Source organism: Castor canadensis, chromosome 3 (assembly GCF_047511655.1).
Source record: "Castor canadensis chromosome 3, mCasCan1.hap1v2, whole genome shotgun sequence".
Taxonomy (NCBI): domain Eukaryota; kingdom Metazoa; phylum Chordata; class Mammalia; order Rodentia; family Castoridae; genus Castor; species Castor canadensis.
In genome coordinates, this window is record NC_133388.1 from 41345688 (window position 1) to 41371658 (window position 25971).

The following is a 25971-nucleotide window of genomic DNA, read 5'->3' on the forward strand; positions in this document are numbered from 1 at the left end:
TATATTCACAATAAGGAAACATGGCCTTAAGATTCATATGGTTAAGAAATGTGTGTGTGTGTGTGTGTGTAGCAAAGCATTTGTAGCCCATTTAAACAAATATTTTATTTCTCCATGACAGGTTTTTAAAAACATGTTAATCGTTTCATGCAGCACTTAGCTGAATTTTATCTTGATATTTGAAGCTGAGAGGCATGGCATTATGCATTACTATGAAGAACAAATGTTAATTCTGCCTTATTAGGTTATATTGCTAAGCTGAAAAATAACGTCTGTGATTTGTGAAAATCTACCACTGTCAAAATAATGCTACCCATTTTTCAAGTTAACAGACTTTAAATGAGGCTTCATTATTATTAACAATCAACTATGTAACAGCATAGTTAGTGAAAAAGGAGGGCAAGTGGTATATTACAGCAATAACTAGATTATCTTGATACAACATTCACCTTAAAGTTTTTCTGTACCAACTTTTTATTTATACTCTCAACTAAAGATTTCAGGTCATAGCTTTTTAAATTGTCTAACTACACTTCATAATACGTAAGCTATAATTCTGGTTATTTTAAGTTTAGAATTATATATGCATTTATAGAGGTATGTGATTATCTCTCTTTATATTTACAGTAGCCTGGCAAGCCCTTTATTTTAAAAGGGACCTTGAAGATAATTAGCATATAAAGTTTAATTTTAGAGTAGCTTTAACCACTGATGTCATATGAATTTTACAGTTACTTGATTTTAGCAGATTGTCCACAAATACTATGAGAGTCACTGTGAATCAGTTTTGTTACACCAAAGTGATTTTTATTGAATTTTCTTGGATCTTTGCAACTGGAACTTTTAGGGTTGATGAAGTTTGTCAGGAAGACAGAAAAGATGGTGCCACTTCAGATCTGATAGTCCTGGGTCTGCACTTAAAGATTATCTGTTGAAGATTGATTCTTCCCCATGTCCTCTCCAAATTCAGATCTGTCACTTCTCCAGAGGTTTAGAAGGCCCTATTTCACCACTGCCACACAGAAAAAGACAAAACTCAAGAAAAATAATATTACAAGTTGACTGCTCTACAAGATACATCATCATTCTTAGGTTAGAATTTCTTAGCTTTTGGCACCAGGCCAGCACACTGTTAGAAGAACAAAGAATAGGAACAAAAGAATAGAACAGCTCCTAGAATTTAAATTTACTTAATTACTTCTCAAATGTAACTCATTGCACTTTTAAATATAAAGTATTCTTGTTACTAATATCATTCTTCAGACATGGGGTACCTTTTTTGTTTTTGCATGGTCTAAGCTAGAATGATTGGGCACATAAATATGTAACATAAAAAAATGAGGTCAGACAAGTAGAGAGTAGGGAGGAAGAAGTTGTGTTTTATAATGTATTGTTAATGGCAAATTCCTGACTGAAACACAGATGTAATAAACTTAAAAGTTCATGTCCCTTTTAGTTTTCACCCATCACACTAACACTGCCCTCTTCAAATAGCAAGTATTGTATATTCTGAAATGAAAGTCAAGTACACACATACACTGGAGGGAGCAGGGGAGGAAAGGAGGAGAGAAATGAATTTTCCTTTAAATTCTTTCTTCAAACTCTCCTCATCTGCCCCAGTGATTCTGGGTGGAATTATATTTTTTGCAGCAAAAAAAATAAAAAAAAAGTGTTTTTCTTACATCAGGGAACATAAGCATTGAAAGATTACTTTTATAATCTGGGTGCTTAGAGTTGTGGGTTTTTAAAAAATTTTGGGGGGGTACTGGGGTTTGAACTTAGGGCCTCAAGCTTACAAAGCAGGTTCTCTACTGCTTGAGCTATACCCCCAGACCTAGAATTGTATCTTTCATTAAAATAAGTTCTGTGGCTAGAGGTGTGGCTCAAGTGGTAGAGGCTTGTTCTGCAAACCCAAAGCCCTGCATTCAAATCCCAGTACTGCCAAGACAAACAAACAAACAAAAAACCCAAAACTGAGTTCTGCTATTTCAATTGGTGTAAGTTATAGGCTTAAGTAGAACAAAAACATAATACCTTTTAAAATAAGACTTAAGAGGGCTTTATAGGCTGTATTTTTAATTCAACTCCTTTCTCAATTAGGTAAGAAGAGTACTATGCACTTTCTCACAGAAAATTAATATTTCTTGCTCTGCAGTTGAAACCATATCTTTAAAATTTCTGTTGTTCTTTGGCCCTAGACTTTCCTATGATGATTGGTACATCGATGTTTGATTCATACCAAGCATTGGATTGTAATCTTCATCTTTTTTTGTCACTACACTGAGTAGCATAATGAGAAATTAGAATAACTTCCTCCCCCTATTGATCTGTGTAGATTTTGATAGAAAGAACGATTCTGCAACAGACCTCAATGATTTTGTTTTCCTGAATATAAAGAAATAAATAGGATTTAAACTTAATGCTAAATTCAACTACGTATGTGCTTATAAATAGGCAAGCTGTATTAAACTGGTTCAAAATTAGCATGAATTTCCAAGCTGTTAATTGCCATTTGGTTTATTTATATGTCCAATTGTCATTTACAGACACAAACATTCTAAACCCTTACCTTTATGCCTCTTGCCTAAGCTAAATTTCAACTGGATTAGTGAGACTACATCCATGTTACCAGGTAATATGTCTTTGAGTTTGACAGAAGCAGTGAAAAGTGACTGACTATATAGACATTATTCACAGACTCGCCTCCATTTTGTTCTTACTTGAAAAATAACACGTGACAGATCACTAAAGCAGTAGGTATAGCAGAGTAGCATAGAACCTTTTGTATAGAAATCGGGTAATAGATGCAAAGTCAGATAAGATCGGATAGTTTCATTTAAACCATTTTTAACTTTAATTTTGTTTGAAGTTTTACTGCTAGGTTATAGGGTGGTTATGCAACTGTCAGTTCCTGAAGTTATCTTTCATTTTATGAGTAAGACTGTCAACAAATTTACTTAAAAATCTATAGGTATTTTCTTAATTTGAATTATATACATCGTTAAAATAACAATGTATATAAAAATGTAAAATTTTTTAAAAACATTTTAATTCACAATAAAACCCAGTTAAATTAGATACACCAAATTTCTCCACTGTATTTATAAAGAAGCCAACTTAGGCTTCTTTATAAATCTTAAAGCAATCAGTATAATTGGTGGGGGTGGGGAGTGAGGATATTTTGTTTACTGACCAAAGAAATTATGAATTTCTTATCCATATCATCTGTTAAGGCAAAAAGAGGAAACTGGTTATTCTGAGATTCTGCTTTTCTTGGGAACATTTACTTGCAAGTAATTTGAGTTCAACTGATCAGTCTCATAACTAACAAAAGAAAATGAAGATTGGTGGGAGAGATGAATACATAAAGGACAGGAATAGAAAAAGTAAATACATAGAAATATGGAAGGTGAATTCTAAGTGATTTTTAGTTGAGTACTATAAACCTGAAAAATGACTGATGATAATCACAAAATGTTTTAAGTTTAAAGTGAAGGGAAAATCAAATACATATTAGCATTTAATATTTCTAAAACATCACTCTGAATGACCTGTTCAAATAAAAAGTTTTATTTTCCACTCTTATATTTTCTTTCACATTACTCAGAATGTTCATAAGGTACCCACAATTACCATCCACCTTACCAGGCACTGCAGGTGACAGATGAACAAGGAGTACAGCCTCACAGGACCTTTATCATGTTCCTATGCTGAAAAGGCCCTTTCTTTGTACTTCTTGGTAGGTGAAGCATGTGACTTAGTGGTTAAGTACACAAATGTAGGCTAAGTCAAAGGTCTAGGTTCAAATTCCAGGCCTAATACATAGTTTCGGTGTGATTTTAGGAAAAATAGTCTCTCCACCTCAGTTGCCCATCTGGAAAGTCAGTATACTTACCTCAAAGGCTGTATTAACTATGCATGTAAAGCACTTGAGTATAGAGTGCTAAATAAATGAATGCTGGGACTACTGAGCCCTACCTAGTATGGATGGACTATGGGTTTCCAAATCTGGATGCAAGCTTTCCATTCTTATTACCAAGTACAGCTCTACTTGCTATCGTTTGCTGGCACCCATCCTTTCACACCTTACTGACCACCCTCAGGTATCAAGGATATTGGGAGATTCTACAAGATTATGTTCTCCTAGAGCTGTTTGGTACTCAGCAATCCTAGAAGTTACCGATATTTCAGTGCCTACAGTGTACTGGCATTTTATCATTGGGAAGCATTTATTGCAAAGAGGGTGAGGGAAAGTTGGGAAACTGATCAAAATAGATTAATGGCAAAAATTTTAAAAAACATATTAATTCACAATAAAACCCAGTTAAATTAGATACACCAAATTTCTCCACTGTATGTGTATATACATATTGAGTTTTTTTTCTTTTGGTAGTGATTTACCTTCTTAACAATGACAAGTTTTATACACAATTTAAATATTACAACTCTTATACTGGTTCTTTGGGAAACCTAATAAATATGGAAGTTTCTTCGTGGTATAGAGGATGAGGGATTTCTTTTGCAGGTACTGGGTTTGTACTCAGGGCCTCACCCTTGCTAGGCAGGTGCTCTACCACTTTAGCCATTCTGACAGCCCTGAGGAATGATTATCATTTAACCAATAAGAAAGTTGGCAACTTTTCTAGCCACATTTTAGAAAGAGTTCTCAAATATTCAGGTATGCTCATAACCATTGTCCCATAAATATTCTATAACTGAATTATTTTAATTGAATCAAATTAATTCCTACTCATCTCACCTATAATTTTCAAATGTTTAATTTTTTTAATTCCATTTTTATAACCTCTTTGTATTTTTGCTTCTAACTATAGTAAAATGTGGTTTTTCACAACTGTTGTATTTCCTTTTAATTAGTGTTGTCTGCCCTAGCAAACTGTCCTTACTTTTAATTATTATTTCTATAACTAGCCTCTCTGGAATCCTTTCTTCTCATTTTTGTCCACAAATTGTCAATTACTTTATAGTAATTAAACAGTTGTTTCATACCACGTGACTCATTTCTCTGAATATTTTTATCTTAAGAAAATGGGAGGCCACTGCCTAGCAAGCATGAGGCTGAGTTCAAACCCCAGTACCACTTCCTCCCCCCAAAAAAGAGGGTCAAAAATATGGGAAGCCAGGCATGACAGTGCACCCTTCTAATCCCCCGCACTGGAGAGGCAGAGGAATATTGAGTTTGCGGCCAGCAAACTTTTGAAACCAAGGCTGTTTCAAAAACAAAAGGAATGTAAGAGACTAAGGCAAATTTCTGAGTCCTCATCCACAGGTGCCTGGGTTGTAATCGGGTTGTTAATTGGATATTAATCTTAATTACTGAAACATTCTTATTTACTGAAACATTCGGGTGCACGATAACTGGTGACGGCTTTGTTAGGAGCTGACTATTCCTCCAGGATTTCTTGCTGTTTAGAACAAAAGGGAAGGTTGGGGATACAGCTCAGTGGTAGAGCCTTACCTGCCACGTCAAGGATCTGAGCTCAATCTCCAGCATGAAAAAAACATTTACTTTTTATTTTGTTTTGTTTTCCTTTTCAAATCTAAAGATTTGGAGCCTAATGTGTAAATTATAAAGGTGGGAGCAGCAGACAACTTCCACAGTCTTGATTCACTCTCTTCATAGTTCGAGAGGGCAAGAAGCAATAGCAAAGGAATTAAGAGCACTGTAGCTCCACCCCAGGAGGAAGGAGGTTAAAGGAAACTGGCTTCAAGAGGTTTTGGGGGCTGAGGCAATGGCTCAGTGGTAGAGCACTTGCCTTGCATACTCAAGACCCTGGGGTTCAACGTTCAGGCCCACAAAAAAAGAACAAAATAAAGGTTAAAGAGCTTGTGAGAGAGGTGTTGGATACTTTTCATTCCCTCTAATACTAAAAGCAAGGTAGCCTTTAAATGAACTCTGCCTTAATAGGGAAAGTTGTACCCAATGGCTAATTACAAAACAAAAATGTGTGTCCTGTATAACGTGATACGGGGAGAAAACACGATGAGGTATGGCTTTGTGAAACTATCTACATCTCAGTCGTGTAAAATTAGAGATTATGTATTTTATATATTTGGTAATTGTTGACTGTTAGTACATGTCAAATAATATTTAGAAAAGGTCTTTCCTTCAATTGTGAGAAAGCCACTGCCTTTGATGAGGGTGCAAACAAGTAATCCCAAAGAAAATTATGCCCACTAAGGTATAGTTTGAAAATTTGGTTTATATTATCTCTTCATGCCACTCTCTGAGAGTCTCTGGGTTTAGAGAACTTTTGTTTATCAGGTTCCTAGCGGTAGTGGTATTATATACATGCATTCTATATTTCATGGTAAGTTAACATTTCAGATTTAAATACTTGATAAACTAGTGTATCCAAGACTAACATGAATCACTTCTCCTGCCTTTTCTGTTAACTGTGTGACTTTAAAAAAAAAAAAAAAAAATCCCAGCCAGGTGCTGGTGGCTCACACCAGCTACTTGGGAGGCTGAGATCAGGAGGATCAAGGTTCAAAGACAGCCTAGGTAAATAGTTCGAGTGACCCTATCTTGAAAATAAGGCCGGCAGAGTGGCTTAAGTGGTAGAACACCTGTGTAGCAAGTATGAGGCCCTGAGTTCAAACTCCAGTGCCGAAGGAAAAAACTAAAAATCCCGATTTATTTTTACCTTTTTGTGCCTTTTTACTTATTAATTCCTGTGCTATTCTTATCCTCATGTAACATTTCAATATATCCCCACAAATCTCTGAGCTCACACCGTGCTCCAGTACATTCAACTAAGTCTGTACTAGCCAATATGCCTCTCAGTTCTCTTAACATGTTCTTTTATGCAAATTATATATAAAACTATTTGCAGATCTTAAAAATATATTAAAAAAAGAGCAATCCTATTAAATTACTGTTTGTAATCACAAAATTGTATTTGTAAATATAGTAATTAATTAAAAATCCCTTTCATTATGAGAGGGGTATTACAATGCAAGTAATTCACATTTAAAGGCATTCTATTCAGTAGATGTGTTTATTGGTGGGTCAGTTTTGCCAGTGTTTTAAGTCACATGTAATCAATGTAGACCCTATGTCAACCACAACTAACAGTAATACTACTTTATCTGAATATATAAACTATTCCACTTATATGCTGTGGTTATTTTATAGTCCTCAAATTTTATATTCTTTACAGAAAATAATAATGAAGCATGGTGATAAACTACAATTTGTCAAACACATTTTCTTCTTAGATAGTATAAAACACAACACATTTTATTGTGCACTCTACTTTTATAGAACAACCAGATTTATAATTGATTTCTTTATTTTATTAGATTTATCAATACACATGGCAGCTTTCTCAAATTTCAAAGTTCCAAAAGTATGTAATTTTAAAGGTGAGAAGTCATTTTCCTTTAAATGTCGTATTTCTAGAGAACTATTAAAGTCTATTTATAAACAAAATAACTGATAAACTAACACACTTTAGAAATCAGAGTATTTTAAATTAAAATATTTTTAATGAATACAAGATATCTTTTTAATTAACTATCATAGTTAAATTTGCTATCATAAAACAAAATGACTTATCCTCACTCATTTCTCAAGTGAGGGAAAAGTCATTGGGATTTACACTTAATATAAGTTTTAAATGTGATTATTAATGATAATATTTTATCAATTACAGGAAATGTTCTTTTATAGGAATTTCCTCAGGTCCACAATCTTCTTAGCCCAAGTTTGAGCCCATGTCAACCTTAAAGGTAGATTCAGTACACCTAACTTGCCTAATAAACTTGTCAATTTAAGAATATGAATTTCACTGATAAGAGAGAATGAACAGTAGCTAATCTACTGTCTAAAACTGACCAAAAAAAAAAAAAGCTAAAAGTGAATAGGATAGTTTTAAATAATTATTCTAAAAATTTTTTAAAGTTTAAACAAAAATGGCCAATGATGTTGGGTTTAAAATTTCATATGATAACCTTAAAAAAAAAACACACACACATAGAAATAGTGAAGTCGTCACCTTATTGATAAAAAAAAAAAACCTAAAGTTTAATAGCCACTGAAGGGGTAAACAGCCATTTATAGTCTACATTTAAAAGTAAGGTTAATCATAGCTAAGAAACTAGAAACAGAACGCTATTAAGTAACAACAAAACTGATAAACATTTAACACCTAAAATGTAGATATTTAAGGTCCTGAACAAAAATGTTAAAGGTAAAAGGGCCTTGAAATTTTTTCCAACAATTCATCTTATAAAATCAACTTCTAAATAGCTCATATGCTTTTTGCTTTGGTGTTTTGTCTGCTATCAACTAGACATTAGTACAGAAGAAAACCACTTAGGTTCTTTTCAAATGCTTGGCATTATAATGGGATCTCATATCTTTCCTCAAATTAAATTTTGCTCCACATATTCCACATGTGTACAGATGAACATCCATGTGCTGCTCCAGCTGTTCATTATTTGGAAATATCTGAAAGCAGACCTGGCATATAGTCTCGCCAGCAGATAAATGAGAAATCATATGCCGTACATGGTCATGTTTTCGGAAGTTTCCTTGATCACAAATGGAACAGACATACCTGGCCATGCCTTTGTGCATATCATTGTGCAGACGTAACTGACGCTCTCTTAAAAACTGCTTTCCACATGTCTGACAAACAAACTGTTTCTCCTTAGTATGAACAGTATAGTGTTCTCTTAAATGACACCGCTGGTAAAATCCTTTCCCACACAGATTACAAAAATGTTTTCGTCTGTGATCTCTTTCATTTTCTTCCATGATGGCACTCTTAAACATATCTTGATCTAGGCAGCTAGACATATGTTCAACCACTAGGTTTTCAGTTTCGAAACGCTGGCCACAATTAGGACATCGAAAAGGACAGGCAGAATGTTTAAATAACTGCTTTTTTTGGATACTGCTTATCTGGTAATGACTGTCTCTAAAATCATCCAACATTTCCACAAACATATCTCTTATTTCTGACTGATCATCAGGATTCTCTTCCATGTCCATTTTCTCCTCAGCATTTCCTAACCCGTTCATTGTCAGATCTTGAGGCTCGCCACATCTCTGAGCATGTTCCTGGAGCTGTCTGCCCTTGACAAGTATCTGTCCACACTTCCCACACGCACAGATATTTTCTATGTGCTTGGCTAAGTAATGAGATGACAGGTCCTCCTCAGTTATTGTGAGTCCACACAGCTCACAAGATGCATTCTCAGTGTCCTCTTGCACTGGACTGCTATTGTTAGGAGGCCTCATATTTTCTAAACCACCTCTTTCATCAACACTTATTGACATCCGAGGTTTGAGAGTTTTCCTACCGCTCTTTTTAATGCTGACATCTTCTTCAACATAGTATCTATAAAATTGTTCTTCAGGCTCATCCTCTAACTCGTCATTGTCAGTGGATTCATTGCAGTCTTTATCAGTCACTTTAATAATGTTATAGTCTTTCAGTTCATCTGTAGGAATGTCCTCGGGCTCCATCTTGATAATGATTCTTTTCCTCTCAGCAGCTCTGCTTTTTTCTTCACTGGCTATTTCAGACTCCACTGTGCTACTTTTTCTGCTTCCAGTGGTTGAAGCTGAATCATCAGCAGTGTGGCTTGGGTCTCCTCTATACTTCTCTATCTGGGCAGAAAATGCTTTAGAAGAATCCTTTTCTCCAAATTCTGCTTTGATACTACTGTCTTTTCCATCTCTAATATCTACTGTCCGGTGGTAGGATCTTGTGTTTTGGTATGAATGTCTGTTAGTACAGGTCAGCACATGCTCATCTAATAATTTTTCACAGCTGAAGCCAAATCCACAACTGTCACAGGTAAAACTCCGTCCAAAGCGTCGTGACACACGTTCTTTTGGAGTAGATAATTTGGACACCGAACTTTTTTTACATACATCAAACAGCGGTTCAGGAAAATTACCTAGTTGTAGAGATTCTTCATCAGGCTCTCTATTATGTGGTGTATTTACTGTTGAACTTGGTTCTGCACACCACCTGTTGGTTTCATTGCCATTTCTAGCCACAGTGTCTTCATACATTCTTACCCCAAATATCATCTTACTGTTCTGCTTGCTGGAAGCAGAAGATGAACATTTTGAACTAGAACAATCTGCATCCTGTATGTCTTCTAAGCAGTCAGGAACATTGTATAGCTGTAGGTAATTCATTGCCACTTTGAACTGCTCAAAACTGGAGGGAGCAGTCATAATTTTTCCTAAATACATGAACTGCAAGATGAGATCAAAACACTCGGCACTGATTTTCATGTTGCTGAGATTCAGTTGTGCAGTACTATGCTGATGGTTCATGAAAAACATCCTAAAATAGGAGCTACAGGCAGCTAGAACTGCCTTGTGTGCTTGAAAGTAAATGTCATCAATTGCAATACAACAGTCACAGAGAAAACCCCATTCTCTTTGGTTGTTTAGCTGCTGAAGGACGTAGCTGCTGTGGCTAGGCTTTGCCATCTTCTATTAATTAGAGACCTATGTAAAACAAAAATATTAAAGTCAGATCAGACACCTGAAAAGCACTTAAAAAAGAGAAATTTTTATCATGATTGTGATTTGTGTAACTTTACTGTTACAATCAAGGTATAAATAGCTTTCTAATGTAGCAAACACAGTAATATATACCTGAATCTTTTTTTTTTTTTAATTTGGAGATGAAGGTACCTAGCCATTTATTCAGGTTTCTCATATAGAACAAAGGCATCAAAAGCAAAGTTTAATTTTGGCTTCATTCTAGGGGAAAAATGAATATAAAATTCAAAAGGAAAAGACATTAATTTTTTTTTTCTTTTTGATGGAACTGGGGTTTGAGCTCAGGGCTTAGCATTTGCAAAGCAGGTGCTCTACTGCTTGAGCCACACCTCCAGTCCATTTTGCTCTGGTTATTTTGGAGATGGGATCTCATAAAATATTTGCCTGGGCTGGCCTTGAATCTTGATCCTTCTGATTTCAGCTTCCCAAATAGCTAGGATTACAGGCATGAGCCACTGGTGCCTGGCTAAGACATTAATTTAAAAGTACTTGGTCTGGCAGAGTGACTCAAGTGGTAGAATGCCCACCTAATAAGCATGAGATCCTGAGTTTGAACTCCAGTACCACCAAAAAAAAGTACTTAAAGGATATAAATAATGAAAGTAAATGAAATATCAACTAGCTGAAAGTTACTAACTAGACTGCAGAGTATTAAAAACTTTTTAGATAACTTATTATAAGGAACTATTGCTCCTTTTTTAAGTGTGATATGGACTTTTTGATTGTCTTAAGAGTCCTTATCTTTTAGATGAACATACTGAAGTAATATAGATAAAATTATATATTTGAGCTATTCTTCAAAATAAATGAGCTGGGTGAGGAGGCTATGAATGTCACAAGACTGACTATGTGTTGACAACTATTGAACCTCAGAGATAATAAGAATTCTATTTTATATATTTACTTGAAATTTTCCATAGAAAAATATTCACTTAAAAAAAAAACTTATTAAATTACATAGAAATTGTACCTAGCACATTTGATCAATACTTTTCTCTTTTCTTAAATTACTAGAGAAGCAATAATTCTGAAGGGTCAGAAAACATCTTACATTGCTCAGTGTACTTTAAGGTATAAAGATACCTTCTTTGGGGAGAAGGTATCTATTCATACATTATAAATTTTTCTCTCATCATTTTAACTATTTAAAAAGTATAAAAGAACACATGCTTATGGTAAAAAATTCAAACAAAGTGCACAGAATAAAAGTACACCTTAGCTGTACCTCCTGTTAGAGGTAACCCCTCCAGATACTTTTGTACCTTCAGATCCGCATATATGAATGTACACACCAGCATACTGAGCACTTACTATGCACCAGGCATACAGTTTGCTTTTGTTGTGTTTAGGTTAAACCGAAATGGTATCATACTACATAGACCATTCTGCAACTAGTTTTCTTCATTTAACAACATTGGTGGGCATTTTTTGTTGTTGTTTGTTTTTTGCTTTAGTAGTGGGGATTGAACTCAAGGCCTAAAGTTCGCTCTACCACTTGAGCCATGCCTTCAATCCTTTTGCTTTTTAATTTGTTTTTCAGATAGGGGTCTCATTCTAACCTTGGCCTGAGCTGGCCTTGAGTGGTGATCCTTCTGCCTCAGCCTCCCAAGTACAAAGCTAAAATAAGCTCCAATTTTAGCCTCAAATTTTAATCTGTACACATAAAGCTTTTATATACATAAAGCCTATCTTTTACTGAAAAACAAGTTCCTACACAGTTTTATTGAACTTTAAAAGAACATTTAACAAGCTGTTCAGTGAAATAAAATTTTCACTCCTCACTCCCAAACTCAATCCCTGCAGTAGTAATTAAAGTGCCTACATTTACTTACGTCTACTTGCTTTTATCTGCTCCTCACAGATCAAGTATGAATCCCATACCTTCGTCCCCACTACCTACAGGCCCATGCTGCCTCCTCCTTCCTATTTCCCTGCTTAAAGACAGAGTTCCTAGGCAGGGATGTGGGTCTGTGAAATGAAAGTGAGGATGCCTGCTGCCTTTTTAAAATTGCAAAGACGGTGCCTTGTGGAAGCCAGATAAGCATTTCAAGTACATAAAATATTTCAAAATTCTATTTTGGATGTCTATACCCAAACATGAGGAGTCACGTTGCCCATGTGCCAAAATACAAAAGCAACATATGTACAAGATACTCACCACTGTTCTTTAATCTGAGTGCCTGGTAACTAGGCAGTTGTTAAGTAAACCAAGGTAAAGCTACATCCTAGAATTTACTCTTTAAAATGCATTAGTCTTTAAAAATTAGGTTTATGAGTGAAGCCAACAGAAGAAAGTGGGGAAATTTTCAGGATGTATCAAACAGATAAAATTTGTTTCAATTAGAATTATATAAAACATATCTGAACAGTACCTTATCCAAAAGATAAAAAAAGTACACAGAAATGTTGGCCCAAGGCCATTCTAAGTAGGATGAGATTTTTATGTCTTTAGTCATTTTTGTAGGATTCAGAGACCTTCAACAAAAAATAAATAGAAAGAGGCAGAGGGCACTGTATAATGACTATATCCTAATAAAAATTAATTAACATGAAAGAGACAGAGGGATAAATATCTCTGAAAGGCTTTCTAGTCATAAGAGTTATTAAAAAATGAAACAAACTTGTTTAGAGGATAGTGAATACCCATATTAAAGCCAACAATGAAATGTTTTTGAGGGCAGTACTGTCCAGTAAAAAGAGCACAGGCCCCACACTTGTACCCAACAGACCTGGGTTCTAATCTACTTTTTTTTTTTGGCGCGGCGGGGGGTGTGTGTGTCTGTGTGTGTGTGTGTGTGTGTGTGTGTGAGAGATTGGGGTCCAATCAATTTTTGTTTATCCTCCTTGACTCTAAGTTTCAAGGTGGCAAAAATACCTCAAATAACATCCAACATGATGATTCCCAGAGGCACCGTGTAAAATGCAGTGCTTGTACATAATAATTAGTGGAAGTAGTACTGGCTGTTGTCACAGTGGTAGTCATGTTTATTTAAGTATGGAGGTCTTAACTAGATAACTTCAAAGCATCCTTGCAGTGAGAGTTTGTTGACATAAAGTTTTAAAAGTTTCTGGCTGAGCAGGCGCCAGTGGCTCACACCTGTAACCCTAGCTATTCAAGAGGCAGAGATCAGGAGCACTGTGGCTTGAAGCCAACCTGGGCAAATGGTTCCTTGAGACCCTATCTCAAAAATACTCAAAACAAGTTTTGGGGTCAGGCTCTGGGTCAAGTGGTAGAGTGCTTACCTCACAAGTAGACAGCCGCAGATTCAAGTCCTAGTACCACAAAAAGAAAAAGAAATAGTGTGAAAGTTCTAAGAACCCTTCTCACCTAATGAAAAGCACTTTTATTTTTAAGTTAATACAACAACATAGGCACATCTAAAGCTATCATCACTATTGAATTAAAGAAAATACATGTATTCTGTACTAACAAAACCAAAACACTAAAACAAGTAACAGTATCCAAAGCACTTAATGCACATTTATTCCTTCAACAATTTTTGGTTTTGGCAGTACTGGAGTTTGAATTCAAGGTTTTGTACTTGCTAGGCAGGCACCACACTTCCAGCCCATTTTTGCTGTAGTTATTTTTCCAGATACGATCTCCTGTTTTTGCTAGGGCCAGCCATGGACAGCAAACCTCCTACCTACACCTCTCCCATAGTTCATATTACAGAAGTGTACCACCACACTCAGCTTATTTGTTGAGATAAGGTTTCCAGGTGATCTCAAATGGCATTTTCCTGGTCTCCACCTCCCAAATAGCTGGGATTATAGACACGAGCCACAGCACTCAGCCTGGGGTATAAATGTTCATTAAGTACCTTTGGTGTCTCAGGGACTGTACAGGGTACTGAGAATCAGCAGGTGCACAGGTGTTCCATATCAAGGATACGTGAAGCATTTTGGCTTTTCCTAGACTGGTGGTGATTACATTTGCATGTGCAGCAAAATGCCCACTCTGTGAAAGGAATCATGCTGTACTGGAGAGAACAAGGTTCTTTTGCAACAGACTGGGTACGAATCCTGCTGCCTCCACATGTCCATCCGTGTTCTGTCACAGCCCAGGAAGCTAAACAAGCTCTAGGTCTAATTTTCAATGTTAACCTTATAGTTTCTAAGAAGACGTATAGTTATAGCTTTTATTTGTTTGGGTTTTCTTTCTTTTTTTTGCAGTACTGGGATTTGAACTCGGGCCTTTGCACTTGCTAGACAGGTGTCCTACCACTTAAGTTGAAGCAGTTATCATGTAACCGTCCAAGGTCTGAGTAAAACTGATTTTACCCAGTGGGTAAATTTAGAGGGATCTAAATTTACTGAAAGGCTTTCAGCTTATCTTTTGAAGATAATTTTGTATTAGAAATGTTATTATGCATTCACTTTTAGTAAATAACTGCACTCAAATTCCAAACATTTGCTTTCATTTTTTGACATCCTTAATAATGCTACCAAGAAAACTTAGAGAACTTAAAAGTTTTACATGGAAGGATTCCTTATGTTTCAGCTGTTCCTGTTTTTATGATGTCAGCGTGTGATGGCTTTTGTTTGTTACCAGCTGCAACACTGGAAGAACAATTTTATCACAGCTGGAAGTCAGGGATGAGGCTGAAACAGCCGGTTCAAAGGTCTTCGTGTCTTCTGGAAAGGACTGTTGCCTTAAGGCTACAAGGACACCCAGTGGGTAGTGATCCAGCAATAAGGAGTTAGGTGACCCTAAAATTTTTTTTACTGGATTTAAAAAACTTCAGCTTGAAAAAATTTATCAACTTATCTCAAAGTCAAAGCCACCAAGCACCTTAAGTAATTTAGACAGTCATAGGCTTGTAAGAGCTTAGATCTGAATCTAAGTCCAACATTCTTATTTCAGATGCAAAGACCTAGAGCCAGTTAAACAGTGTATCATGATCTCTGTAGCTGTGGTAAAGTCGGTGCTAGGACAGAAAATAAGGACTCCTGTCCACCTAGACAGTATTAACCACTTCCTTGGTACTACGGGGTGTGGCCTTCCCAGAGAACTCTTAAGAAAGTGATTACCCTCAAGTGAACGTTATCTGTAACGGGCCTTATCTCTACATGTCATGTAGACATCCGCAACAACTGTGTTCCCAAGCTATACTGTGTTAGCTATTTCAGTGAATTTTTCACTGATATAGTAAGATTTCAGAAGTAACTTTCCCTATGGCTCAATCTCATACTGGAACTAACATTTTTGCATTAGTCAAATAATAAGGGTCTATAAAGTGAATGAAGTAACTTAAAGGGGTTTTCAGAAGCCTCCTGTGAGGCAAATAATCAGTCCACACTGTGGCACAGACTGGCACAACCATTGTAAGCTGAGCTACATAGTCTCGAGAGAGTCTGGAGGAGTCTCACACAGGACTTTCAATGTGGCCCCCATTTATACACCATTTGCAGTTACCTCTGGATTTCAAAAGGGATTCAAGTATAGATTGAGCATTCCTACTAAAAAAATGTGAAATCCAATATATGTGTGTGTGTGTGTGTGTGTGTGTGTGTTACATAACACATGTGATTATACATACACATGTATGTATGCATGTACCTCTGTATATCATTTTAGCATTTACTACTCATAACAAACCCTACAAAATGTGTACTATTATGAGACCCATTTTCTGCTATGGTTTGGATATGGTTTAAGTATGTCCCCAGTTTCATGGGTCAGAAACTTGGTCCCCAGTATGGCCATGTGAAGAGGTGTGTGGACCTTTAAGAGGGAGGATCTAGCAGGAGGGCATATGATCTTTGAGAGTGCTACCCTTGAGAGCATTAAGGCAATTCTCACAGGATCCCAGTTAGCTCCTGAGAGAAGGGTTATTATAAAAGAGTGAGAATGGCCCCTCCTCTTCTCAGGCATCCTGTCTCATGTATGATCTCTTGCAGATACAACATGCAATGAGGTAATACAGCCAGGGAGGTCCTCATCAGAGCCAGTACTATGCTGTTTGGATTTTCAGCCACCAAAACTGTGAGCTAAATCTTTTCTTTCTAAGTTATCCTGCCTCAGGTATTTTGTTATAGAAATGAAAAACCAACCCAAACAGAAGCATATAATATTATATGTATGCCACAAAGGGAGGACTTCTTAGGATTAGAACACAAGCAAGATCATGGTCTTGATAATTTTGTCACCTATAAAAATGTTGTGCCGGGGGAGTGGCTCAAGTGGTAGAGTGCCTGCCTAGCAAGCATGAGGCCCTGAGTTCAAACCCCAGTACTGCCAAAAAACAAACAAAAAAAAAAGCACCGGCATTTTTTTCTTGTATACCATTTTTTAGAGTATACAATCCAATCTTTACAACTGATTAAATTCTTTAGGTTTTCTTCTTGAAATTTCTGAGAATGAGCAGTCGTAGAGGCTCCTAAAGACAAATGATTTTAAGGACTGAGGGAGTGGCTCAAGTGGTAGTGTACCTTCCTAGCAAGCAGAAGACCCCAAGTTCAAATCCTGATACCATCAAAAAAGAAAAAGAAAACAAAAAGATAAAAGGTTTTACTTTAAGCCACTTAAGTGACAAACTCGATCACATGTAGAAAATTTTATTCACTGTTTAAATTCAGCATTCTGGCTAGTTATTAGATTCCAAATTCAGTACTTAGTACAGGAAGTTCTGAAATTATAATTATGTTCCAAAGCTTCTTTTTATGTTATTTGGAACTTGAAAAACACATTCCCATAGAAACAATGCTATAAATGGTGGCTCAGTTCCATGCTCAGACCCTGAGGTCTGTTACACCATAATGTGGATGTACATGAACCCTAACAATGCTGTAGTATTACTGCTCCATTAGCACTGCAGACATCCAAGGGGCAGTATGGTACAGTAATGCCTACTGTACTGAGCCCCTAAGGACAGGGACAAGGCTTAATGGCCTTAGTGTTCTTGTGTCTAGCACACTCTTCCTACACCGCTGGCACTTAGAACATGTTTGTTAAGCAAAATAATTAAAAAAAAAAAAAAGCCTAGGAAGCAAGCATTACTAGACAGGAATACCAGCTCTACCACTTACTTAGCCATCAGGAAACTTTTTACCTCTCTAATCCTATTAACTATGAAACAGGAATAATCACACTCCTCAAAGGACTCTTTGATAAGCTAGAGATGACAAATGTTTTTTGCCTTTTCAATCCAAGCATAACACAATTTTTAAAAAATTAATGTCATTGTGAATTTATAAAGTGATCGAGTTCAATCCACTATTTTGTAGATCAGAGAACAAACTTAAACTGAGGCCCTTAGAGGTTAAGTGATATGCTTAAAGCCACATCTCCTTTTAGTGGTTGTCAGGATAAGACCTTGGTCTCCTTAATCCTGGTCTAGTGCTCTTCATATTATTGCAGCTCCCACATATAAGGCAACCTGACTATTTTTGTCCTCTACATCAATTTGTTTTGCTGATATGCTGAAGCTGGTCAAATTTACAAGAGTTGTCTGCACCTATACAAAATGTCCTCAGACTGTTATGCTTTTTGAGCTTGTGGTTTGTTCGTCGGTTGGTTGGTATTTTTGTCTCCTTATCACTTTTGAAAGGTGTACTGATCTGCCGTTGACCATTCCAATCTTTTATGGGCTGTGAAGCAAGATAAAAACTCACTGAAACTAGATCTACATAATTTATTTTTCTCTGAGGTCCTAGGGAAGAGCTCTCTGAGTAACAAATTGCCTTCTTTTGCTTCATTCCAGAGCAATGGATAGCTAAGTTTGCCAAACAAGCAACTTACGAATGTTAAGTGAGATGGTTCTGTTGTATGACTACATTAAAGGTCTAGGAAGTGAATTTGTCCACACAGAAGGCATAGGGAACACAGTGGTTTTAGAATATTCTTTCCCTACTGGAGTAGAGGAGAAAAGGTATTTTAATCCAGGCAGTCTCCACATTTTCATCTATTGATCATAAAGAGGCAGCATAGCATCTTCTGACCACCAGAGGGCACTGTGTAAACAGTAGGGGGCTGAACTAAAAGTGGCTTCACCAGGAAGTCCCTTTTGGCACAGGGTATTTGTATTCTTAGGGTTCATTCCAAAGTACTCTTCGCTCACTCTGTGCACTCAGTGTGTCTGAGGTCCACCTAAAATCACTCCTATCCATACATTCTGTCTGAACTGTCACCACCACAAGCAAGTACCCAGGGTAGCGGGAAGTTACCTAGAACTTCTCTCTCATAATCAACTACCAAGTCTTGCCAATATTCCCACTCAGTATTTCTCAAATATACCCCTTTATTTCATCACTGCCTCCCCTGTCCTCAAGAGGCCTCTATTACCAATCATGGTTATTACAACAGGATCATAACTGGCCCTCCATTCCATCCTTCACTCTCAGACTACTTACAAAGAACAAGTTAGGCCGTGTTGTTACTCTGCTATGGTCCCCTCATATATCCTCAGGCTAAATAAAGTATTAACTCCTTCACCAGGCACACAAAGCCCTTTGTGCCCACCCACCTACTCATATTAACTCTCTTCTTCAAACTTCATGCTCAAGCAACACTGAACTGCTTGGTATCTGACCTTCTGTTCCCCCTTGATATACAGTATTTCATACATTTCTTACCTCCAGTTTTACTCATGATTGGTTCTTCTGTCTGAACCTCCCACATACCATCTAAGAGCCAGTAGTCACCTCCTTCAAGCGCTCTGTAGCAACTTCCTCTCCACTATGTTTTTGAAATTACTATGTATCATCTTCTGATTTTGCACTTATTACACTACAGTTTAATAATCAGCACAGCAATATAAAGTAGGCATTAAAGCACAGACTAACCAGACCACCTGGGTTCAAATTCCTGCTAGGTGTGTGACCTTATAGTTGAGTTTTATTTATTTTTTTAGGCTGTACTGGGGGTTGAACTCAGGGCTTCACACTTGCTGGCAGGGCTCTACCACTCGAGCCACTCCATCAGTCTAAGGTGTGTGACCTTGAGTAGGTTGTGCAACCAATTTGTGCCTCATTCCCTACCTAAGAAGGGATGTTCATTCTTCCTAGCTTTTAGTTATTGTGAAGCAGTGTCTGTCATGAACTGCTAAATAGTAATCCACTATAATTATGTATTGGTCTCCTTCACTGGATTGTAAGCAACTTGAATGAAGGACTTACTGTGGAACATTCTAAGTATTCAGTGATATTGCTAAATGAGTAACTGGTGAGGCAATCCTCTCTACAAAAAATGTGTAGATTCTACATTTTAAAAATTGTATTGTGTCCAATTCTATGGCTCCAGTATTATTTAATTCTAACCAAAATCCTGAAAACTTCACACTATTATTTAATTAAAATTCAAGGAAATGAAACCAATAAAAGTATCATAAAGTGTGTTCATGCTAAGAAACTTCACCTCATTTCTAAGCCTTAAATCTATCTAAGATTTCCCCTCATCCCAAATCATCTGACAGTGATGCTAGTCCCTTTGCTTAGAACCCTTCCCGGATCTATGGCCTTTTGCACAGCAGCCATCATTTGTCTCTTCTCTTAATGGCATCCTAATAAATCTTTCCCTCAAAAAAAAAAATCTTTCCCATGACCAGCTCACTCTTTCTGATCCTGGGGTAAGGCTGCCAAAGCAGCCTAATAGACATGCAACTCTAGGGTGACAAATAATATATCATCCAAGCTGGAATGCTGTATCTGTCACTACATTCAAGGCAAGTATTGTAACTATTTGCCTCCTCTGCTATATTGTAAAGTCCTTGAAGTGAAGACATTGTCTTAGTCATTACTGTAAGCTAAGCCTCTAACAGTTACTTGATATTTAGTTGATATGTAATGAGGTTTTGAGTAAATAAAATTTAAGTAGGTAAGTTTTATTTTGTGAATCAACTTTTTGCTTTTTTACATTTATGTAGTAGCTGATAATTCACAGAGCATTTTTTATGCATGATTCAATCCATCCAACCATACAAAAGAGGTATTTTTGTGAATCAACTTTTTGCTTTTTTACATTTATGTAGTAGCTGATAATTCACAGAGCATTTTTTATGCATTATTCAATCCATCCAACCATACAAAAGAGGTATTTTTTTTGCGGGGGGTGGGTTAGGGTGGCCCAAATAATGTATACATATGTAAGTAAATGTAAAAACAATAAAATTAAAACTATAAACACAACTCTCTATATACATATATATGTATATGTATATATACACATATAAAAATGATAAAATTTAAAAAAACCTATAAACTCAACTCTCTGTATACACACACACACACATACATGGCGGGGGGGGGGAGAAATGACCCAAACATTGTATGCACATATGAATAAAAAAAAAAGAGGAGAGAGAGAGGTGTTTTTTGTTATTTTCATTTTGTGAATAAAGAAGTCAGTCCAGTGGTTTTTAATTGCTCATCTTGTAAGTAGAGGTTGAGACTCAAACTCTGACTCCTGACTCAAAGCCCAGGTTTCAGTTTTGGAAAAGCAGACAACCCTCCTTCTGGTCAGGTGCCCCTTTACAACATTCTAGGCCTTTCAAAGTTAACTTTTTTTTTTTTTTTTTTGCAGTACTGGGGTTTGAACTCTGGGCCTACACCTTGAGCCACACCAGCAGTCCTTTTTTGTGATAGATTTTTTTCAAGATAGTGTCTCATGGAACTTTTTGCCCTGGCTGGCCTTGAACCATGATCCTCCTGAGTAGCTGTGATTACAGGCGTGAGCCACTGGCACCCGGCCAAAGTAACCTTTTCTGATAACTCTAAAAGCTCCCAGCATTCTTACTGCCCATCTTGCAGGTAGGCAGAATGCCCCACCCCTTCCTTATCTCCTTTTCCATCTGCTGATTCCCAATGCCCACCAGAGTATGCCCACTCCGGATACTAGAGGTTAAAAGTGGGGTTGGAACTCTTTGGCTATCTCTAAAAAGAATTACACACATCTCACATAGCCCACAGAAAATCAAGTTGGTAATTTCATTCTTTAATTTTCCAATTTTATTAATTTTTTTTCTTGTTTGTTTTTTGCAGTGCTAGGAATGGAACTGGGGCTTCACCCATCCTAAGCAAGTGCTGTTACTACTTCGAATTTTATTTTGAAAACAATTTAAATTCAAAGACAAAGTAGTATATAAAACACCCATATCATCAACACCCTCTAATAACCAATGTTGTGATTAAACTTCTATGTAGTATTTTGGGGCTTTATTTTTATTTATTTTTTAATTTTTATTTTATTCATATGTGCATACAATATTTGGGTCATTTCTTCCCCCTTCCCCCCGCCCCCTTGGGGCTTTTTTTTTAGAACATCAACTTCTTGACTACTCCTTTTTCTTGAATTCACCAGGCTAAGGAATAAGTGATTCTGTACTCGGAATATGATTTCTTGTAACTAATGTACAAATGACTATATATGCCAAAATAGAGGTATACTTAGAAATCTACCTTATATGTATGCCCAGATAACAATTATGAGTTATCTCATAATTGGCCAGAGTCCCTGCACCCCTCCCCACTATCAGTCCCTCCCATGCAACATCTGAAAACAGCACAGTCAGTAAGCCCCCGTTTCCTCCAATTCCTTCCCATAGTCGTGATGTTCAGCTGAACCTTTGGATACTAATCAGGAGGAACACCTGCTATCACCCATCAGCAAAGGGCTATCTTGCTAGTGGTCTGTATGACAAGCGTACCTATTCATTCCCAGCTACATATTGTGGTGAGGGGTTTGTTTTGTTTTAGTAAGTTTGACTGGTATAAATCAATCAATTAGAGGCTGGACATCAACATTAACAAGGCATGAGAAATAGCCCACCAAGGTACACTTCATGAGGACAAACCTAAAATGTTACATTAGAAACTCATGTCTGTTAATCATAGCATTTTACATCAGCCCAAGGCAAAACAGTCCCTTTTTCTCTACCTGGTAATTCACTGAGTAGTGACTACAGAACCGACAGGCCAGGGATAAGTGCACAGGACTGCACAGCTATGCTCAAGTGTTGCCTTCTCTCACTTTTAAAACAAGGACTGACTGTTCACAGTGACTATCTCTGAGGAGTGGGAGTCAGAATGACTTTCATTTTTGTATTTTATGTGCTGCAGTATAGGTTGAATTTTTACAAAGAGTATGGCTTTATAACAAAAAAGCATTTCCGTTTTGAGAAAGAATAACATGAATGACAATCTGGTTCACGTAAGAATATAAGAACCAAAAATAATTCTAGCACAAGAAGAAAATACAGCAGAAACAGTCTACTGAGACCAAAATGAACTCTCAAGCAAACGTTCCACAAATACACATTTTTTTTTAAGACAACAGATTTTAGCTTAAAAATAAAAATCTATGGACAATTTCTGAATTTCTATGCCAAATGGTTTCCTCCCATTTGGGCCAGAGGTTAACAACAAAGGCTTAGTGCCTTTCTTGACTAGAGGACAGGTTTGCAAGCAGGCATTTGTTTTCTCCTGCACATTAGAAAGAGAAATGAGGATGCAAAGAACACGGAGACACATTGAAAAGGTCCCCGAACTGTACCTTCCCCAGACCCTGGCAAAAAAGAACAAGGAAGCAGTTTAAAAAAAAAAAAATTTAGCAGTTACATTGAAATCAAAACACAAGGTCAGAAGCCAGGTGTGGGTTGGTGGAAAACCTATAATCCCAGCACTATGTAAACTGAGGCAGAAGAATCAAGAGTTCAGGGCTAGCCTGGGCTACATAGTGAGCTCCTGTTTCAAGACTAAAACAATTAAAAACAAAACAGAAAGTACAAGGTCAAGAGCAAGTGGCTGCAGCTGCACTTATGCCTGCTAAAGTCTTGGTTAAAACATGGTTTCTTTTCTCTGACAGTGATGCACATTCCCTCCCTCCACCCCAAATGCATAAAGGGTAGGCCACGTGTTAGAGGTGGGAAGAACAGAAATTCTGCGGGAAAGACTGCTCAGCCTGAGTTATTCTCAATCTGAGTTATTCAATGCCATGGAAATTTGATTCCCCTCTCTGCTTTTGAGACAGCATCTATAAACCCAAACTGGCCTTGAACTTGAGAACCTCTTGCCTCAGCTTCCCAAGTACTGGGATTAGGAGAAAATTTGCTTTTAACGGAGAAATCCTGCTGTTAAAATTAGTGTAAGTTATTAACTGAAGGCTCTACTGCAGACTTTCTGTTCCTTACCTTTGGAAAAACACTTATCCTCTACTATCCTTCGCTTTCCTCTGTTTCTTTAAGAGGAGGAAACCCCAATAGTTCCCAAAGCCATTCATTTATTACTGAGGCTCTATTAGATGTCAGCAAGTGATTCAAAAGGGTAGTTTTAAATTCTGAGTAAATGACCAATCTCCATTCTCCCATTTCTCTATATCATATCCACTTACACTAACAGAAGTTCATAGAATCAAATTTCCGTTTCTAAGACCGTGACTACTTTAAAGTTGTCACGAGAACTGCACCCTTTCGCCAAGCCTGCTTCAGTGTGCCTCGACGTTCACCTCAACAAATTAATTTTAAATGGCCTTTAACAGCCTCAAGCCGTGCGTGATGGTGTGCGCCTGTAATCCCAGCACTGGGGCGCGCAGAGGGTGTGCGTAGGGGGGACAGAGGGGGTGTTGGGGGTCACGAATCACGAGTTCGAGGCCTTCCTGGGCTACAGAGCAAAACACTGTCTGGGGGAAAGATAAAAAAAAAGCCTCGGAACGCTGTGTGGGTTCGAGTGTCAGAGGAAGAACTGCTCTGGTCGTGATGCATACTGCATGGGCTACACTCTGACCAATGGAGAATTCGCGTGTACCTTCCACCCCAGGACTCTGGTTAACCCCTTCCCGTCGCCCGTTTCCCGCGGACGGACGCTGGCTCGGTGTGAGGGCCCGGGAGGGCTGCGCCGAGCTGCCGCCCGCACGCTTCGGCGCCCGCAACGCTCGCACAACTTGGTGCGCGCCGCGGCTGCGGACGAAAGCGCTCTCCCGCGGCAGGCGGAGCGTGTTCCCGGCCCGGACCCGCCGCTTCTCACTAACGAGAGGCGTGCGCGCCGGCGCCGCTCCGCGCCTCCTCCCTCGGAGCGCGCCCAAGTCTGCGGCCTCGGCTCCGGGACGCTTCCCCTCCCACCCGCGCCGAGCCCAGCAGTAAGTTGAGCGAAGCGGGCTCCGGGCCGTCAATCAGCCGGGGCCTCCCGCCTCCCTCCCCTCCCCCCTCGAAAAAGAAAATAAAGGCAGAGTGGGGAAGGGGAAAGGAGGGAACCAGTTTGCCAGCTAGTCGCCACCGGGGTTCGCCTACGACTCCGGCAGGCCCGCACACCAGGGACCTGGACGCCGGCATCGGGGCAGGCGGCCCGCCAGCCGCCCGCCGCCGGGTCCTCGCAGGGCGTCGGGCTCCCCGCACAGGTCGGCGGCGCTCCGGCCCCGCACTCCCGTCAGGCCCGCGGCCCGGGCCAAAGTTGCGCAAATAGCCCCACAACTGGCAAATACTCACCGGCCGCAGCAGGAACCAGGGCTGCGGAGATTTTAGGGAGTTTAAGGCAAATCGGGAGCGGGCGAGGCGGGCGGAGGCGAAGGGGCTGCGAACTGCAGTGGCGGCGGCGCGCGGCGCTCCGGCTGGGCTGCGCGGAGAGACTCTGGCTCTGCCAGGGACTGTGCTGCAACAAAGGACTTCCGCTGCCGCACAGCCGCGCCTGCCGCACCGCACTGAGCCGGCCCCGCTTACGCGGCGACTCGGGTCTGCCCACCAGTTCGCTGCGGCGTCCGCCAGCCTTCCCCTCCCTCTCGCCCGCCCACCCACTCCGCCGCTGGCTGCTAGGGGCACCCGCAGTCGCCTGTTGGTTGCAACAAGTTTCTGCGTCGGGCTCCGAGGAGGCTGGCACACCCCGCACCGCGGGGGCCGGCGCGGTGGCGGCCTGGCCACCCCTCTCGCCCCTCTCCCAAGGGCAGGCTTGGGACCTCCTCCTCCTGTTTGCACAGCTGGAAGGGACTGGGCTCCTCCCGACTCCCCAAGGGCTGGATGCTGCTTTCTCACTCCGCCCAGATGTCAGACCCCTGTCCCGCAGGGCCCCGCGGCGGGACCCTCCCTCCCCGTATGCCCCGGGCGTCCTGGGGGCGCCCGCACACTCGTCCCGTCCTGTCCGCAGCTCGTCCGCTCAGGGTGGCCCATTCCCCGCGCTCCCCCCACCATGCCTTCTGTGGGCCTGTCCGCCTCTGGCCCTGAGTCACTTCCCCCGCCATGCCCCACCCCGCCCAGCCCGCCTCCCCTCCCGGGCTCCCGCCGCTCGGCCTCGCTGGCCCCGCGCCCTCACCCCTCTCCCGCCGAACACGCGGGCGCATTCTTCCCCACCCCCACCCCAGAACTGAGGGGGTTGCCCGTGCTTTTGCACACCCTGGGGAAAGTCCCCGGGTCACGCGGTTGTGTGTGGGAAGTCTGTGACGCTCAGACTTGTCCCCACGCTTCCTCCTACACAGTCACGACAGAGGACTGTGG

The 25971-nt window shown here is 39.3% G+C and overlaps 1 protein-coding gene across 3 annotated transcripts; it reads right to left on the reverse strand.

Annotated features, from left to right (window-relative positions):
- On the reverse strand, positions 1 to 25649 carry Zbtb1 (zinc finger and BTB domain containing 1). Of its 3 annotated transcripts, XM_020170911.2 has the most exons (4): positions 24973 to 25649; positions 13799 to 13828; positions 8583 to 10498; positions 1 to 1012 (listed from the first exon to the last, which is right to left on the reverse strand). In XM_020170911.2, the coding sequence occupies exons 3-4, from the start codon at positions 10478 to 10480 to the stop codon at positions 976 to 978; spliced, it is 1935 nt and encodes a 644-aa protein (XP_020026500.2). In that variant the 5' UTR covers positions 10481 to 10498; positions 13799 to 13828; positions 24973 to 25649; the 3' UTR covers positions 1 to 975. The 3 variants fall into 3 exon arrangements, with proteins under 3 accessions (XP_020026500.2, XP_073923907.1, XP_073923908.1); XM_074067806.1 differs by lacking the exon at positions 1 to 1012 and having other exon boundaries at positions 3555 to 10498; XM_074067807.1 differs by lacking the exons at positions 1 to 1012; positions 13799 to 13828 and having other exon boundaries at positions 3555 to 10498.
- Between the last annotated feature and the right edge of the window lie 322 nt (positions 25650 to 25971).

Excerpts from the sequence above, each read along its gene's own strand:
- Zbtb1 (XM_074067807.1), bottom strand. The coding sequence starts at position 10,480 with ATGGCAAAGCCTAGCCACAGCAGCTACGTCCTTCAGCAGCTAAACAAC.